At 42.3% G+C, this 19,934-nt stretch overlaps 1 protein-coding gene across 2 annotated transcripts in view; it reads right to left on the reverse strand.

Annotated features, from left to right (window-relative positions):
* The window catches only part of LOC124212965 (sosondowah), a 92,099-nt gene that overhangs the window by 54,646 nt on the left and 17,519 nt on the right, over nt 1-19,934 (reverse strand). For both annotated transcript variants that reach the window (XM_069133785.1, XM_069133784.1), the window contains 2 exons: nt 4,815-4,850; nt 3,835-3,939 (listed from right to left, as the gene is read on the reverse strand). In XM_069133785.1, the coding sequence (XP_068989886.1) occupies nt 3,835-3,939; nt 4,815-4,850 (141 nt within the window). The remainder of the gene's footprint in view (nt 1-3,834; nt 3,940-4,814; nt 4,851-19,934) is intronic.

Genomic DNA, 19,934 nt, shown 5'->3' on the forward strand with positions numbered 1-19,934 from the left:
ATTGTTTATTTGTTTGTTTAGACCAAGTAATTAGAATCCGATACAAATGGTTATTATTTATCGGGGTAGGGAGAGACGCGGAGAAACTCTCCTGATTGCCTCGCCCGTTATTAAAACCTCGAAGGTAGCGGCACAGCAGCGATGCGACCAGATAAAACACACGCTTATAATATTCTCGCGGGCATTTCGAAACCCCGATACATCATCGCGCAGAGTATTTTTCTCCTCTCGAAACTTATCTTACAATTAACCCCAGCTTATTGTAGATTCAACAACGAGCCAACGGAGAGTTCCCGTACCGTAAAGTAAGAATAAAAAAAAAAAAAAAAAATTATGATTACGTACAATTAACGCTGTTCAAATAAGATTTCGCAGGATTATAATTGTAACAATGAGATTAAAAAATCATTTTCCAATTTCGGATATAAATAAACGAACAAATTCATTCGACGGTTAAAATCGGTACAAATGATTTAAATTTTTCGTCAAATCGATCGTAGGTATTTATTTATTCTTCGTCGTTCAATCGTCGAATAAGGAATGAATTGTTGGTAGCCATAAAAGCTGGAGGTTTTTTTAAAACGGAGATTATTTGCCTGGCTTACGGAGGTCCCACAAATACCAGCCAAATCGGCGATGGTGTAACGATCAGAATCGATGAATATGCAACGTTTTAAGTGATGAAATTGCCTGATACATATACATATTACTATATGTATATATTAGAGCTATTCTACATACCTACAGTTCTACACCTATATATATATATATATATACGTATAGAAATTTTCGCCGATAGCTTCGTCGCGCTAATTAAATTAACGCCGCTGTTGATCGGGGACCTTTACTCCCGCGCGTATATATCGGGGTCTGCTAGTGTGAATAAATAATTTTCAGCAAGCCTGCTGCTGCTACGGTAGCAGCGTTCAAACTTCTTCAAATTTCAATGTATTTTTATAACCTGGGAAGTATTAGATGTATTCGATGTTGAAAGTAAGATTCGACGAATTTCCACCACGGAATTTGTAATATCAACGAAAGATCTGACCCGACGGCAAATGTTAACGAAACAGCCGAAAACAAATATTCCTTAAACCGCCGATAAGCACGATTGATTTTCTCTGCCATGTTGAGAAATGAATTAGATATAAATAAGCTTTCTTGCTTTTCTATAATTTTTCAGCTTACATCTGTACGTGAAAGATCTAAGGATTTTGAGAAAACTGCTTACCTAGACAAAATTATTCAATTTTAGCTTCAGATCCGGCGGAAAAATTTGCAGAATTATAATTCTACTGCATTCAGATCTACGAGAAGAAGAAAAGAACAGTAAGTGAATGCACGATTATCAAAAAATTGTCTTTCATTCGTTTTTTCTCTGCTTCGAACTACCAAAAATTTCCTGATAACTCTGAACAAGAGAATTGAAATATTGGATTCAATTCTTTTCAAGCTTCAGGCTGTCAGGCTGGCCACAAATTTTTGAGAAAAATAATTCCATGACATTTTCAGGTTTTCCAGAACCCAAAATCCACTTTTCCCTGACAATTTCCCAGTTCCAGTTAGTTACTAAAATCTAAATCATTCGCCTTATCAACTCTGTATTCGTTTAAAATTCAAGTCGAATTGACAAAAAATATAACGTACAAATGAGAAAGTAAATTTGTCCCATCAAAAAATATTTTTCAATTCCTATGATGGAAAACTGATATTTTCAGTTTTGCTCAGGACTAAAATAAAAATTTCCTGATATTTCCAGGTTTTTCAGGTTTTCCAGATGCTTGGCCACCGTGACACGTACATATGCGTGTATACGCATGTATATACATATACATATATATATATATATATATATATATATATATATATATATATATCGGGGATTGTGTAATAAAAATGGCACCGACGCAGATATATGCTTATCGTTGCATGTAATCCAGAAAACACGTTTGGGCTCGGCCAATTTATCCCTGGAGGCCTTGTGCAGCCGAGTAAAGCCGAGAGAGCTGGAAGGGGTGGCTTGTACGTTGGAATGAATTTACCCGGTGTACCAACCCTGCCTGGCCCTGCAGTGTACGGAACCGAGTATATATCCGGAGCCGCAGTGGCTGCTCCATACCCTGTTTTAGGCGTCTATAGGAGTGCGATATTCGAACGGATCCATCCGTGGCGAACGGATAGGATGACCGGACAACCCCGTCAGTCCGTCGCCACCGCCGCCAACCGCCAACTCACTCAATTCTACCCCCAACAACACGAATCCGAGAGAATACCGTGCCGCGTTTCCGACACACCTAGTTATATAATTCACCCACCACCTACCGTTGCTCGTTACAAAATATGCTGATGAATTCGCGGTGCGATGGCTCGGATCGACGACTAATGTCGAACGGTTCCTGTCGCCGCTAGGGTCGTTCGCCGAAGTAATAAATAATTTTTATTTTACTCCTGATTTATCGTAAAACTGTTGTTTGCGATGAAAAATAAATCCCCTGCAAATTTGAACTAGATCGGATAAGATTTAGAAGGTTTGCTATCGAGTTTTCGTACTTACATTGACAATAACATGTAGAAAAATGCTTGACTCAACTCACCGTCAATTTTGCGTGAAAACATAGACGAAAATGACAAATATCAAGAGACTGTTTTTGTAGGCAACAATATGTAGAATATTTTCTTCCGTTTAGCATATTTTGAAAATTATTGTAACTTGTTGTAAAATTCTCTATATTTTCACGCAAAATCGACGGTGAGTCAAGGTAAGTATTTTTTTTACGCGTTATTTCAAAGTAAGACCGAAAACTCGAAAGCGGGACCTCTAAATCTTATCCGATCGGGCTGAAATTTGTGGGAGTTTGTTCTTCACCGTAAGCAACAGTTTCATGAGAAAGCAGCACTGAAAAAAAAATTTTTTTTCTGGGTTTATTACCCCAATGATGACTTGAGTGTTAGAACGAGAGAATGAAAGAATGGAAGAACGGGGCTAAGTCCAAGAGGACAAGAGCCAGATGTAAGTCTGTAGACATGGAACGGATTGTATCGCGGATGAGAGGAAAATAAAGATTGTTTATAAATATCAAAAAGTATGCGATGGCAAGTTCTTTCCCTGTAACACCACCACAGTTCTGAATTCGGAAATTTTCCACCAAGTAACGGTAGAATTTGGGAAATGTATTCCAGAAACTCTTTTTCCCATTTCTTGACCAACGATTTAAACTTTTCGGAGTTTTCATCGTTCGTACCTAATAACGGTCAATCCGAATTCTTTCTTCATCTTTCGGAATTTCGATCCGCATCAAAAAGTAGCAAATCTGTTGTGTCTGGATTGATTTTAAACGTAGGGCAAGGTTTTCGGAGAGCGTAAAAAATCGGGAAAGCTATTTTAACCCTTTGAGTAATCGTGGTATGCTCAGCGTCTCACCTCAAAAATTTCCATATCCCAGCCTTATGACAATTTATTTACAACTTTAAATGACCTTTATAACTTCGCATGGCAATTAAAATATGTAAAAATCTAATTTTCGGCTGGAATAATCAAATTTTCATATTTTTTTCGATTTTACATTCGGCGTATTGTATCCGCCATCTTCGATTTGAAAACGATCAAATTCGTGATCAGCGACCCCAAAAACTCTCGAATAACGAAATTCAGGCCAAAATATCGAGTGAATGAAAGGGTTGAATACAATCGATGGTCATGTTGGAAAGAAAAACGCTTTTACGACACAATTGGCAACGGGTTTTCGAAACGAGAGATTTCTTCATTGTGCGTATAATTTGAGCGTTAAATTACAACCGATTTCAGGAGAGTTATTAAAAGGTTAATCGACTCACCCTGAGCCTGGCGAGACGTGGTTCTTCGGCAGCAAGTTTGGCGAGTGTCTGGTAATCGCCCTGAGCAGCACGTACGAGCCATTCCCTTGACTTTCCGTCCAATTGCTGTGGGTCGAATAAATTTTACGTTAATTCATGCGTGTCACAAATATCCACTCATCATACGTGGCGCAATAACGAACTTTAACAACGGACCAATTAAGAAAAATTAATTGAACACACCCCTGGTGATATCCGCCAGTTCGTTTCAATTCAATTCAATCCAATTACCATGTATTTACGGTATCTACGTGTATAGGAATGAAAAACTTCGTTTCTTTCGTGCTTGGTGTATTCAATTCTAATTAGTACATGTATATGTATGTGGGACGCGTTTCGTTCACAGTAGCGTTGTTCTATCGGCCAACAACAAATTACACCTATTATTAGACCTAATAAGTAGGTTGAAAGAAAGTCGAATGTATATTTTGACGAATTTAAACGCGGAATCGTTCGTCCCATCTTATATTCTCCAATTACTATCTGCTGTTATACGATTTCTCGAGGAGGTTGGGTTAAGCGTTATAAACTTTTTTCTCTCGGCTGACAAAAATTGATTGGAATTGATTTTAAACTATACCACTGCAGCAAGGTTACGTCCAGAAAAAAAAACCGATTATTTACTCAAACATCGGCAATTTTCATTGTTTGTTATTTAATAAAAATTTGTATGCAATATACAATATTGAATAGTAAAAGAAAAATAACAAAGTAATCAATCTAATCATTCTACTCCGCGCAAAACTTTTTTCTTAACCCCAAAAACGTACATCATGTCAATCCATTTGACATATGTGATAAATTGCACCTTTAACAAAAATACTGAAACGAATGTATGCGTAGTTTTTCTAAATGTCCATTGAAATGCGGTTTACTATTGTAATTGGATTGTTTGTATCAATAGTGACGGAATATAATTATACCATAAGGAATAAACTTACCGAAGCAACGGAGGCCCTGTCATCTTCGTCGGTTCCCTGGGGAGAAAAAGAGAAAAAAGGATATTATAAAAAATTCTCCAGAAGCATCGAGTTGTTCGAAGTCTAGTTATACTAGTTGTACCATATCTGCATGTACGGTGTATTACCTGTAAGCTCTTCATTTATAGGCGTTATAACGAACAGACTTTATGGTTTGTCCGAGATAGTCAATTCCTCTCCCTTCCTCCCACCCTTTCTCTCTGGTCATCACGAGCCAGCCAGTGGCATTAAAACTTTCTTTATAAGTCACATGAACGCAGTCATACAGAGAATGGGTATGAAATGGTAGCGTTTGACCGGCAGAGCGTCGTAACGTCGTCGTGAAGGATATGGCAAAGGAGTTCCACCATACGCTGCTGGATGGCCGAGCAAGACCCAAAGCCGAGAGGAACGGACGGAGTAAAGGGGGCGAGGGATCGACGTAAAACAGCGGGATACCGCGTAGCACAATCGTGCTCGACCATCAGATTGATATATGGATCCAATAATTGATTCTCCGAGGCGAGGGCGCGAGGTTAAGCAAACTTACGCAACCTTGCTCGATCACCACTGTTGTACGCACACGTCTACAACAACGACCAAACTATGCGTGTAGTGTCTAAACTGTGCTGTAAGATGCAGAGAGAGAAGAGGATGAGGATTGAAAAATCGGTTCAGTCGAATCGTCTGCAAAAGATCCGACGAGCAACGATTTCTTGTCACGACTGTGTTTTTTCGTCGAAAAAACCTTGACAAGTTGTCTACGAGTAGACTTTGCGGGAAAAGGTGAACGTGTGCAGATTTTAGGATCTCTGAAACTCAGTTCTAATCCACTCATCACGAGCAATTCAAGGAAGTCACTTCAAAGGAACAACGGATAGTCAGATAAGTGTACGGTAAAACGACTCGGTTGTCTTAATTGGGCTCCAAGTTGATGGATGGGACTGATGAATCTTTCACGGTGAATAGCATAATTTTGTGGATTCGGTTGAAATGACCGAATGTTTAGTGGAATGAACACTACATAATTGAAAGTGAAAGTTTGGACTCAGTGAAAATGGTAATTTTACCACCATCATTGGGTTCAATATGCTCGCGTTATGACTCGATGCCGTTGGACGCGGAAGAGTCACTTCGTATCAGGTTAAGGAATCGCGTTTTACTTCCTGCTTTTAACGATGAACTCACCCTGTTCGAGAGAGACGGAGGGGGTTGAGGAAGGGGCAGGAGGGGGGGGGGGGGGGGGGGCATGAGAGGACGGCGGCATAATGATAGATATGCACCGTGCTCATAGTCGCAGCGATAACTTGAAGACAAAAATATGCATATGCTTGGGGTGGATGCACGTGTGTAACCTGTAAGAATCTTCCTACAGCGGGTGCACAGGTGTGTTGCGATGAGAGCAGCAATGGCGTCCGGTGTAGCAGTCGTTAATTAATGTTTGTACTCAAGAGAATAGAGATAAGATAAGAGGAGGACGAGTCTTTCATTCTTCCTCTTACCCCCCCCCCCCCCCCCCCCCCCACAAACCCTTCCGTACCTCCTTGACGTCTCCTTGAATCAGACCCGAGGACTGCCACGTTGAACGGCACCGTACGATCAGCTACGGCGTTACGAGATGCGTTCGCAGATTTTTTAAAGTTAGTTTAATTAAAAGCATACACACCACAGGTATAAAGGATGAGGAGAATGGAGAGGGTGGTTGTATGGAATGAAACGCGAATACGAAGATCTTCGCTCGTTCCGCTTCATCCGCGATGGACTTCATAAGCGAGAAGAGGTGCTCGTTTCATCGTTGGGGATTGAAAGACGCGTCGTACGATCCGGAAAAAAAAAAAAAAAAAAAAAAAACCGTCAAAAGTTCTTCGCTCCGGGTTACGTCGGTGTACAGAGTCTGAGTCGGCTACGTGAATGGTCCGGTAGGGTGGGGAAGTAGGGCCCGCGGAGTGAGGCCCCGAGGTCCCAGGAACGCTAAACGACTACTCATTCCTGTTAAACTGTTTGTATTTTCACTCGTCACGGCTTCAAACGCTCGGGTTCTCAATTTCGACCCGGAAGATGAAGGAATCCAGCTTCGACGATCAAGGTACACCGGTTCTATCCAACTTCGTTACCGTCATGTCTTTTGTAGCAACGACATCCGATCCGCGATTTGTACAAAGTAGCATCCCACATCCCGTTACCTCAACTTCTACGTTACTCGATGCATCGAAGCAGTTCACTTACGATGAATAAAATCATCCACGACTGTCACGATTTGTATATTAGTGTTCCGAAGACTATGCTTCGGTTTGCACTTTCCAATGACTTAGTAACCCAACCTCGATTTTGTCCTCACATAACCTGCCAATCGATACCACGTGGCGCCACCAGCGTCAGTTTTCATCGATGTGCAAACGGAGGTGGCGCCATCTCGACATGCGTTTCTCGTTGCTCGATTAGATCGTTTAACAATCGATACACGATGTAGATCGCGCAGTGCTACGAAATGGCTGGAACCAGCTGCGACTGAAGCGATGTTTTGGATCAATTTTCAACGACTTCAATCATCCTGACGTGGTTCAGGTGGTTGGTACTAAATTGAGGACCACTGACCCCCCGTGGCGCGTTCCCAGCTATGGGTGTGCGACGCCTAGCACCACTTACACACACAATCCCACATCCGATGTTTCGTGGTGTATCGGTACGTACGCGTGTTGGAGGTACGGAGACAGGGAGAGAGAGAGAGAGAAGGGACCGGGGAAGAAGGGAGAGAGAGAGACAGGGGGGTCGGACGCAGGTCTATCCTACATCAGTGATTCGACATTCGTATTTTTCAATAAGCAGTTGTTATTGCCTGCCCCAGCAAAGATCGAGCCGGAGATAGAGGCCGGGCTCTTGGCACACGGACGACGAAGGTAGGTCGGTAGGTATACCTCCAACCGTTCGAGATTGGCTCCAATTAAATACCAATCGAAACAAATTAAACAACAACCACATAGCCCGCGCCGTCCGACCCCTCGCCGCGAATTAGTTTAATCTTTGTACAAAGAAAGAAAGAAAGAGAGAGAGAGAGAAGAAGCATAAAAGGAATACGTCATAAAAGAGTGCCGTCAACGAGTAACTAACAAACAAACGGACGAGGTAAAAATTATAAGAAGTCAATCATCGTTTTCAGTATAAATGACCAGATGAACGGTGAACTCGACTTTTTAACACTAAGCGCCTAGGTGTGTATAAACAATGATCAGTTCCAAAACACGGCGTTCTAACGAGCCTGAAAGTTAGTCTCAAGTTGGATGAACGGATGATTGAAGGCACAAGTATCCGCCCATTGAGCACAAACCCCATACTCGGGAGTTCGAGGTGAGGGTGAAGAGGTATCGGGTAAAAACGAAGGGTCCTCCCGAGCACGGTTCGAGGTGCAGCCGGAGCGTACACGCTGATTGATTTTTAAACGATCCCCCAGATGCGAGCCGCACCGGGGTTGAAGATCCGATGGGATCGGTACCTACGTATGAGAGAGAGGGGACACTTGTAGAGACGGTATCTCGATCGTCGGTGAAGCGAGATATGCAAATGCGGAGGACGGCAGGAGTGCATCGTTCCACGGGACCCCGACACGCGGGTATTATGGACCATGAGGCCCCAAGCGCGGACGGATCGTGGGCCCAGAAAGAGCGGAGCCGTCCGTGGCACGGGCTCTCGAGAAGGTAATGGCGTAGTTATCAGATAAGCTTATAGGACGGGGTTAATCCTAATGGCATCGCGGTGTTGTTCCCTGGGGCCTTAGGCCGGGGCCCGTCGAGTCGATCGGGCCTTACACCGTCGCTCCAAGGATCCTCTTCTGCGCGTGTGCGTGCGCATAGAGGACGTCCCGTCCCGCAGAGCGTGAGGCCGTTGAGCGCATGCGAAGATCCGGCACCTTTCGAACACTCCTTCGTCTACTTTTTCTTCTCCTTCTTCTTCTTCTTCTTCTCCTTCTTCTCCCCCCCCCCCCCTCCCGCCCTTTTATCATACACTACTATAATTAATATTTTAATTGAGATCACCGGGAATTAATTAAGCCTCCACGGACGCTGCGCGCGATCAAATCCTTACGCTGCAGTGCTGCGGGCTAGAAGGAAGAGGGGCGGTTAATCGGCGCTGAACCTGTAGTCCTGGGCGACAACGCACAGGTGCAACGGACAGGATAGGGTGGTATCACCCTGCAGCCACGGCGCATTCCGAGATCTCTAATTAACTTGAAAAATTATTACACTCAAGATCTACCTGCTGACTGAGTTCGGGTAGAACTCGGGTGCGTATTATACGTATGTACGCACGATTCCGGCGCCAGGGACGATGGCGAGGATGAAATTCATTCCTCGCATTAAATCTCGACTTTGGGGTTAGGCGGACCGCCGAGATTTCGAGCGAGAAACAAATTACTATTACTGCCTTGATCTTTTCAACATTTTTCAAACAAAGCTAGGACTGTCTCGTAATCGATGGTATAAATTGAACTCCGTTCGTTAAAACTTTGATTGAAATGAATAGAGATAATTATTTTCCGATTACTCTGAAGGATCGTTAACGCGGATAAGATTCTTGAATTTTTAAATTTGTTTTTCTGCACAACCGTATTTCAATTCAATGATCAATTCCTGTGAATTTTATAGATTACGTACAACCGATGTTAGAGCTTGAGGTGAAAATTGGTAAAAACATCAAAAAAAAATCGCAGTTTCACTTGTTACCTTCTATTCCCTTTACAATCGCAGATTTCACCTATTTTTGGAAAGTCATTCTCATTGCATGATCAAGTTTTTCTTTTTTTTTAACGTATTCGATTTTTTTTTTTTTTCTTTCCTTCGCGCAAAAAAGGTGCCGCAATTGACAAATTGGTTCGCACGCATGGACAAAGGTGTCGTTTCGCGTGTAGTATATCCAGTCACGGGACACACGTACTAACGCGCAGGATGAAAACGCATGTTTTTAAAATAACGTGCAATGTTCCCGGTTCTCGTTATTGTACGACGAGATAATTCAGCGACGAACACACTGAGAGAGAAAGAAAAAAAGAGTGAGAGAGGAAGACAAGCTCGAAGGTGCTTGAATTAATTTTCCAGTATATACATACGCCTGTAGTACGTAACGTGTGTACGTATCAGAGACTTGGAAAATTTTGTACACCTACGTTTTGAGGTGAGCGTTCGTGGGACACGGGCCAAGAGTATGAGTATAAACACCCATGTGGTCGCGATCTCGTTGTGTGAAAGCGAAGGTGTATGTGTGGGGGGTAGGTCGAAGGCACGTACAACGAGAGACTGGAAGAGAGAAAGAGAGGGAGAGATAGAGGGACGTGGGGAAGACGCGGTGAGGATTCAACGGCAAAAACCGACAATTAAACGCACGTACGTCTGCAGCAGTCAGGAGAGGCGTGGCCCCCGCACAACGGGGTGTTAAATGCCTGATTGTGCCCTCTTCCTGGTCCCGAGACGCGTTTAACTCATGCCAAATTGCGCGTCGACTGTGCTGGATGAAATTAAACATCGTTTCCTTTCTCGGTTATATTTTACGATACCAAGTCGTATTTAGGGTAAATGAACCAGAAGGTTTTCACAACCATTTGCATGAGCTTTAGAAATTTTATGAAATCTTCCCGGTAGGTGTGCCGCAAAATCTGTTTAATAAAATTTTACAAAGTATCGTATGAAGTTACGTGTATAAAATATTGAGCAAAATTTTGGAAACTTAGCAGTATATCGATATCCTTGAAACCCCTTCCAAATAACTTTCCAAATCCTAGCCGTCACGATTAACCCGTTGAAAAAATGAAGATCAAGAATGCGGCTTCATCCGCAGTCTGATCCCCGAGTCGTATCCTTTTACATGGAGTCTCTCGTTTTCCATCGATCGCAAATTTTTCTTTTCTAATAGAGCAGTGTTTTTCAACGTTCACGAATTCGCGACCCCTTTCCAACAAAAAAAAAAAATCCGGCGACACCCGAGGTCCATAATAAAACTATGTCAGCGATTTCAAAGGATTTTTAAAATCAACCCTCCTGGGTTGAAAAAACACTGGAGTAAAGAGTGGCACGTAAAATGTAACAATCGGTTTTGCGAGTCGGAAAAAAATTAGAGAAAGGTCGAAATCGATCGGGGCTAGAAGGTCGGAACAGGAGAAGAGAACACAGAGTCCAACCCCGAGTCTTTGGTCCTCGACGAGTCGGAGGAATCGTTTTAATAAGCCGACACGGACGGGCGGCGAGCCTCGAGGGGGCGTATAAATACATTCGGCTGTTTCGGATGCTGGAGAACGGAGAGAGAATGGCGAAAGGGGGGCGTGTAACAAGCTGGAGGTACTACTAGGAGCACGAGGATCCTCGAGAGGTCTGAAATTAGCTTTATTATAACCAGGGGGCCATCCATACAAAACCAACATCGGGCAAACACTCGGCATCGTGCATAGACACACATATAAGTACACCATATATGCATACCTAACAAGGGAAAACATTTCCGCAGTCATGAAATAGGGACGCGGTTTCAAGCCAGTCTTCAACCCACCGTGTGATCGCTGGATTTTTTAGGGAACAGTCGTTCTCCAAGTATCAATTTCTATAAAAAATACTTCTAAACTTTTCGGATAACGTAGTGAACGCTTTGATAAGAAACCTCGATTTTTCTCCCGAGTTCTCGAAAGCCTAGAACAGTTCGAAAGACTTAAAAGAAGAGACAAAAGGTGTAAGTAACAATCGTTCGCACGGAGGGTTAACTCGACGCGCGCAATTCGAACGGATCAACCCTGATGCACGGCTTTTCTAGCGGCACAAAACCATTGCTGCAAATGGGGCGAATAGAACGTGTCCGGTACGAAATTCCCACAACGCGAACCGATATTGTGATAAATGCGTTTTACGCCGTGCTGTATACCCGGTATTCCCTTGAGCAACTCGACTCCCGAACAAACCTCAATTGTTCCGAAGCTGTGTTCATTCGTTATAACTCGGTATCTGTACGATGCAACGTTATGCTGCCGCAGGGTGAAGCGGCTAATTAAGTGTTATGCGAAACTGTGTTTGTTACTTCGGGGATTCTCGAATCCACTCGGTTTTACCCGGTTTTGAAAGAAATTCGAATCTAACGATGGGATGTATTTGAATTTTGTATACACGTCGATGTTTGAAAAACAGTCTCAACCTTTTTGGTAATTAAGTTGATACTCTATCCGACTGTTATTTTCAATCTTGTACTCATAGGTTCCATTTTTGCCAACGGAGTGGTCGCTTTTGTTCGTCTGTATTTTTCTTATGCTATCCTATAAACACTTACAGTTTTGCAATTATTGCAGGCGCAGTGAACACTCGTCTAAAAGTGCGCAAAAATGTATGGGTTTTACAATTTGTGTAGTTTGAAAAAAATGTCGACAATTTATTTTCAACTCTTTTTGTACTTTCTAATCCTTTGTCAAAACACGAGAAAAGCTTGTTTTCCGAGTCTATAGATAGAAAGAAATGGGCGAGCTGGCACGCACGAAAATACAAATATATCCGTTAAGCCCTTCGGGGGTGAAAAAGTCGGAGTATTATTGACTAAGGTGAAAATTCGTCAAGTGGACATCGGTCGGCGTTTCGAAGTGAAAGCAAACTGGGGTTTAAAATTTGATATATTTAAACGTCGCGAGGGATGTTAAGTCACGTTCTACCTTGCAGAGAAAATAAGGGAAGTAAGCGTTGGAGGAAATACTCACACAAGTCTCTAGCCGTGACGTATAATATTTTCCGTGTAAAATTACACACGCACAGAGCTACGCATACGTCTTATAACTCGATCGTTGTTTCCACCAGATGCAGAGATTCTCGTTACAACAAGAATTCGGGGTTTTATTCTCTCGAATAAAACACGGCATAAATCAGAAAATCAAAAGACGCGATCTGGCTACGAGCACGCTTTGTAACAACTAATTAAATTCAAAGCCATAAACTCTGAAAGTGTTGCCGTGAAGTTTACGAGCTGAGAAATTACAACGTCGCAATTTTCATTTGCACGAAAATGTTCGCTCGTACCTTCCATTTATCTGTTCAAATGCAAAACAGTTAGCCAGCTGCTTTGACGCGGTTTGAAATTTTCCACACGTCGATCGGTGAAAGGACAAGGACCAAAAGAGAACTTGAAGAATTAGAAGAGCATTAAGCTGAGCTTCTTTTTTCGGAATTGAAGAGATTGTTTACGAAACCTCAGGGCGTATTCCAGATCTCTTGATATCTATGGATTTCGTGATTTTCATGAATTATAAAGCTTCAAGGGGACTTTAAATTAAACAAATCACTCAAAAAATTGGCTGCGGTTGATTCCATCAATGCATCGATTCCATCCGTGAACTCGTTGGTTTACCGGAAGGAGGTGCAACGTCAGATTTCGCGTGAAGAACGAGACACTTCGACTCTTGCAATAATCGACTTGTCCTGTTTTTCACGCGTCTGCGAAGTCCCTGCGAGTCGGCTGTGCAGTTTTTGAGTGATATATTTGATTTCAAGTCTCCCTTAAAGCTTCGTAACTCGTAAAAATCGGGCGATCCATAGACGTAAAAAAATCCATCCACCCCCCTTCCGAAGCCTATATCTCGAAAACTGCTGATTTTCGGGACTTGTGTCCGTGAGAACTTTTGATCGGGAAAATATCGACGGGTCCTGTGAAAACAGACGTATTTCGGCGGGCGGTTTAGAACCAACGTATCTAAAAAAAATACCACAGCAAGTGTATACAGAGCTTTGCACACAACTTGTAGCATCTTTTGAGATACGTTCGTTTTATTTGGTTCTAAAAATCTAACGAATTTGACAGGGAGCCAAATTCCATTAGGATGCTGCTGGGTCCTTTCCCAAACATTCAGTGACTCTAGTATCGACCTCTTCGATAAAATGTAACGGTTCAAACCGATTATATGTTCCGTTTTGGTGAGAACGCGACGCCATTTGAAGAAATTTGTAATCCGAGGGAAGTTTCGCTTCTGGAAGAACGAGGGGTTATTTACCAGGAAGGCGTTGTACGGTGGCCCATGATGTGGAGGCGGAGGGCGTCTACGGTAATAGATTATGCAATCCGAGAGGAGAGAGATAACGGCTCGCTGATTTATTCGTCGGGTATGGGCGTCGTCGAGCGTTCATTCGTTCGTCCCGCGTTGCTGATGGCAATTCCAGAGGTCCTCACGTTGGAAGTCGGGCCATGATGCTGCCGATGACAGGAAAACTCTCTTCGGGTGATTCAGAGTTTAGTGAGCGGGGGCCCCGCCTCGGCCTCGGATAATGCAGCCCTCGGAATTCGCGTGTCATTATCGTCGTAGGACCGATACGAGGAAGTTAATCAGCGTTCGGTTAACAGCGAGTCCGGCAACGGGTCCGGAAAACAGTACCCAAAGTCCAATAACTCAGTACGCGGAGAACCGTTTTCATATTTTCATGTTTTCCGTTTTCTGTTTTCTATGTAAAACACGAACGCGTGCGAATTAGGGTAGTCAGGCACTCGAGAAGAGAGAGAGAGAGAGAGAGAAAGAGAGAGTTCTAGTGTGATAAATTCGAACCTTCATCATTTTAACAGCCCCCGGCATAGTTGTTGCTTCGATGTTGAATCTTTACCACCATGCAGTTTTATTACCACGCTCTCGACTTGATTCATTGCGCGCAACCGATGCTCAATTTTACACCGCTGCATATCAGCAGTTTGTTCCGCAGGAATTATTTGTGAAAAAAATATAGAAAAAAAAAAATGTCATATAATTTTTTGCCAAATATTCACCGCTACTTCATACACATCCACTTTATAAACAACATTTAAGCACAATGTACGGCGTCTGACTTCAATGGGATATCAAACTTTCTAACATTATTGCACTTCTTAAACAAAAGTATTCATGATTTTTACCCCACATGTTTTACCATCATCGTTACAGTTGAACTATAAGTTTAGTTTTGTTTATTTTCATAGGCATTTTAGGTTTAGGAAGTTTCTAGTATGCAAAGTTGGTTTACACAAGAATCGAGGGATATTCTAAATACCGAAGCTGGAAGATTGAAAAATTGTGTGCAAAGATTTTTAGCGTTTATGAGGCATTCCACCCTGAATTGACCTTCGTTTTACCCTAACCATTCGCGATTTTATTTATTTTTAAGCATGGTGTAGTGTAAGAAAAAAAAAAAATGATCCATCAGCGAGTTTTAGATTTTTTTGACCACGGTTTTCATTTTCACTGTTCCCAAAAACACGAAACCCCAATTTTCAAACGAATAACCCTAATCGATTGGCTTGAGAATGTTTTTCTCGTGAATTTTTTGTTAAAAAAACGAAAATTTTGAAACCAAGACGGTAGTGGGCAAGCTTTTGGTTAAGAAGCTACAGGCGAAACAGGTAATTGAAAAGTGAGAAAAATCGAATTGAATAAAAATTCGTATTTCAAAAATTTTCATTCAATTCGATTATACGTTGATTTGGTGTGGAATGCTTCACATATAACGTACTTACGTAACGACGAATTGCATACCGTACGCAATTTTTCTTCTTGCGATTCAGAGACGACGAAAAGATTAGATCGACTCGAAGATACACGGGGATAAATTTGGCAATCGTAAATCGATATTAGAGCCGGCTGCAGGGGGTGAATTTCGAATGATTCATGCAAGCGTTGGGCGATACACAGAGATCACGAGGTTCGGTCGCATAATGTCGGTGAAATTTTAACCGGCGATTAAACATCGACCGGGTTAACATCTACCGTCGAATTATGCGAAACATGCGGCATGCGGAGTCGTTGCTCCCGCAGCCGCCATGCTTCGTCATCGTGTCCGAGCGCGATATAACTCGGTGATTTCATCCCCGATGATCGCGACTCGCGATATAACGCTCTCCGCAAACCGCCTAATAACTCATCCGTGCCGCGGCAATGTCCCAGCCCAAACCGAATCTACAACGGCACTCGATTCCGTTCATGCTGCGGAATTGTAGGCACAGCCACTTGTAATGTCTACGTGTCTACGTGTTTCGGGCTACGCGGTTCGGCCGGGAACTTACAAGTGAAAATTTACGTCAAACGGGATGTTTGGGGTGAACGTGCAGAGTGATCGGAATATTTGGGGTTTCTGGTCGAGAATTTTCGGGGAATTCGGCTTTACTCAAGACGAGAAAAGAGTGTCGAGAAATCGGGTCTTGACTGTATGTAACTTTAATTTGAGGATTATTTTTGTGAAGATACTTCAGGTGCCTGCTATTTGTTTAATTGAAAGACTGTGCGATTAATATGTTTACTCAACTCGGGAACGAAGCTAACGATAAGTTACATGTTCAAAGTATCCACTTTTAATAAAAAGAAAAATTATATAAAAGTTTTCCTAGGAAGATACTCAAAGTTTAATTATTCAGTTAGCTTTCTTAGAAAAGTGTGCAAGTAAATTTTTTTATGGAAACAAAACTGGATGAATAATTTAATTAACAATTTGATGGTTTTTGAAAAGTTTTAGAAATTTCTTGAAAATTCAAGAATTCCCGTGAATTCCTGAAAATAATTGGTTCTAGAAGCACCACAACGTTTCCAATAATCATATTCGCCGTCAATGTCTCGAATCGAGTTTACGGTGAGTTCGAATATAGCGGATAAGCGGGAGTTAGAAAAGCTCAAAGCTTGCTGCACGTTGACTCGCATATGTATACGGTTATACTCATTGTGTCTCTGACGATTACGCAGGGTATGGCAGCATCATGAACCCAACGATGTATCAAGTGTACACTTGGCCGCAACGATTCTAAGATGGGTGACTTTTTCGACCAGTCGATTACGTTGGCAATGCCGACTCCGCCCGCAGCGCCACCGCCGGCCTGCCCCGAAACATAATCAATCTTTGCAGACATAACATAACTCATGACCGTCGTTTCTGATCCAAGAAAAAAAATTCGACGGTAATGGGTTATGTTACGTTATGTTTACAAAGGTAACTCAACCGAAAAATAGAAAAATTCGACAGTCATCGTTTGTGTTACGTTTACAAAGGTAACCCAACCCAAAAATACAAAGTTTCGGCAGTCATCGGTTATGTTACGCATACAGAAATAACGTGCCCCAAAAATAGAAAATTCTACGACCATGGGTCAAGTTTACGAAGATAATCTCATTGAAAAATACAAAATTCTAGTCACGGGTTGTGTCGTGTTTAGAAAGATTGAGGCTGTTTCGCGGCCGGCCGGCGGCGGCGCTGCGATTTGATCGAGCATTGCCAACGTAACCGACTCGTCGAAAAACACATCAGTTTCAGAATCACAGCGGACAAGTGTACCGACAAGTTAGAAGAGATGCGAGAGCTGCGCGAGAGCTTGAGGGGAATTTTGTTAAGGTAACGAGTTTATTATATCCTCTTTAACGTTATTAACACGGCGCTAACGAACTGGAACCGCAGAGTCACTCCCAGATCCCTCAGGATCATCTTGACTCGCGGCATCGCGTCACGTCGCGTCGCGTCGCAGACGTGGAAATGCTCTCTCTTCTCGTGCATCATGCGCTCAACCGGCGTGTAAGTATAAAAAGGAGATCTGGCCCCCTCCGCGCCTCTTCGTCGCCCGTCCGCTGAACTAATTCCGGCGCGTAATCTGCGGCCACCATCTCGACGGATTAGCATTTAGATAGCGCGCACCTCCGCCGCTGTGACCCTGTTTATACCCATCCAGGGATCCCCGTGAGTTCGATTTTCAGTCCCGAGGGTTTTCCCCGCTATCCTTGGACAAACACCGACCGACTCCTTCTGCATCCCCGTTCAACCCGAACGGCCGGCTCATCCCGCGGACGTTTTTTGCAATCTTGCGCAGTGGCGAATGCGCTTATTCATTATTTTCTTTTTCTTACTCGTAGCTGATTTACGTTAATTGAGATCCGGAGAGATCGAACTAAGCTCGACTTGTTGGTACTTACAGTTTGTTGTTAAACGAATTGTGTTCTCACATGAGAATTTTTTTTACTTCAATTTTGATACGAGGATAAAGCAGAGACAATCAAAATAATCAGGTAGTATTTATTCTCTTCTGCCAAAAAATCATAATTGCGAATTTAACGTGTAAACTGCGATTGAATTTCAATGGTTTTGTAATATATCTAGATATTGTAATCTTAGCACGAATGAGGTTATAAATTTTTGGAGTTTTATGCTTACTGAACTTTGTTCAATTCTATAAATATGCCCGATTATTTTCGTGGTCGCCGCTTTGTACGCATTTAATAAGTTTACGATACGTTATGACCAAACCTTCTTGTATCTTCTAATTCGTATAATACAAGTTGGTAACATGAGCCTGAAAAAAGTATCTTCCAAGTTGATGACATTTGTTCGCTATTCAGTCAAAATTTCTTGAAAATTCAGAAGCCTTCGTCATTCAAATTATTACCCATACGATGTTTTTATAAATTGAATAAGATATTTGGAAAAAAAGTACAATAAACAATTAAGAATTCATTTTCATGAAATCGCTAGAAGTTCATTAGCATTTACTTTCAGACTTTCTTTACATTTCTAAACCGTTTTAATGATTTTTAATGATTTTCAAGCAGTTTACAAGAAAATTAACTCTAATGCAGGTTCAAAGCTATCTGTTTATTTGACACTTAGGATATTTTCGATTATTTGTTGGACCGTTTCGGCTATTTGCTAACTTTGGTCGATCACATTATACTTGTTCGACAACATTAATCTTCATTCTGTATGAATATTTATAATGTCAATTTTTGGTCACAGTCTACAATGTTAGAAAGATTTTTATCGGTGACTTGTTTCTGGGTCAATCACCCATTTTTGAAGTCTGACTTGTTTCAAATGCGTTCAAAATCACTAATTCTGGTAAGTTTTTTTTTTTTTACCAAATAATCTCATAAATATTTAGACTTGTGATATTAACCCTTTTTTCAAAAAAGTTTTACAAGTTGTTAAAAAATTACGAATCGAATCGAACAACCATTGCATTGATCTGAAATAAATTGACGATGTTCCGGTACGTCTTATTCGAATATAAAAAATCATAGAAAGCATAATATGCACTTGAATGTTATTTACTATTACAAGAAGAGACGTCTACTTTTTTCCCCCAGTGTGTAAGAAAAATTCCCTAATCTCTCGAGAAACCCTAACTTGCGAAAGTCACGCAAATTCAAATAATTGCGCAACTTCCTACAGTTGTACCCGAGATTCAATAATATGAAATGAAAAAATTGAAGAGAAGAGAAAAGAAGAGGAAAGGAGACGAGACGAAGGAGGAGAGGCGGAGGTGAAGCGAAGTGATTCGGTCGCAAGGTAATTTGTGCTCACAGCGGGGTTGAGCAAACACGCGCCCCGGGGGAGCCAACGAAAAATTAAATAACCCGATGACTATTCACATTCTGTTTGACCGCGGAGGTTGAACGGATGCGGCCATTCCTCGACGCCGGATGACGTAGCTGGGACTCGGGGACCGCGAGGACGACGAAGTCGAGGACGAGGACGAAGACGTGGACGAGGACGAGGACGAGGACGAGCGCCGGCCTCCTGCTGACTTATGAATACAAATAGCCGGCGTGCACCGCGCGACTTGAAGATCAGCCCCGATAAGCCTGCGCGGCTTTATCCGCTCCTCGAGTCCGAGAAGCGACTCGGTCTAAGAGCGATTCAGGCCTCGGCGGCGTCGCGACGCCGTTTGTGAAACTCCGGCGCAGGCACGCGCGCCACTTTCGAAATCCACCGTGCATACGCCGGCCATATTTGGCGCGTATCAACGCCGGCTATAGGCGTGGACATAGACACGCTATCACAGATGCGTGTAAGATACCGTGGAGAAGGACACCGTTGTTCTTATTTATTTGTTTATTTATTTCATTTCCTTTTTTTATTCTTTTTTTTTTTTTTGATTCTTGTCGGTACGAGTTGCCGCGTAGTAATTAACCCGGTCACTTTAAGACGAAAATATTGACTCGGAATGTTTTTGTTCGAGTAAAGAAACGCGTTTTGGACGTGTTTGATAAATTTGAGAAAGATTTCATTCGTTATAGCAGCTGAGAAAGATTCTGTAACGCAGGTATTGTTAAAAAAAAAAAAAAACTGTTTGAATATTGTTGGGATTACGAAAAACGAGGTACGC

Source organism: Neodiprion pinetum, chromosome 2, assembly GCF_021155775.2.
Source record: "Neodiprion pinetum isolate iyNeoPine1 chromosome 2, iyNeoPine1.2, whole genome shotgun sequence".
NCBI lineage: Eukaryota > Metazoa > Arthropoda > Insecta > Hymenoptera > Diprionidae > Neodiprion > Neodiprion pinetum.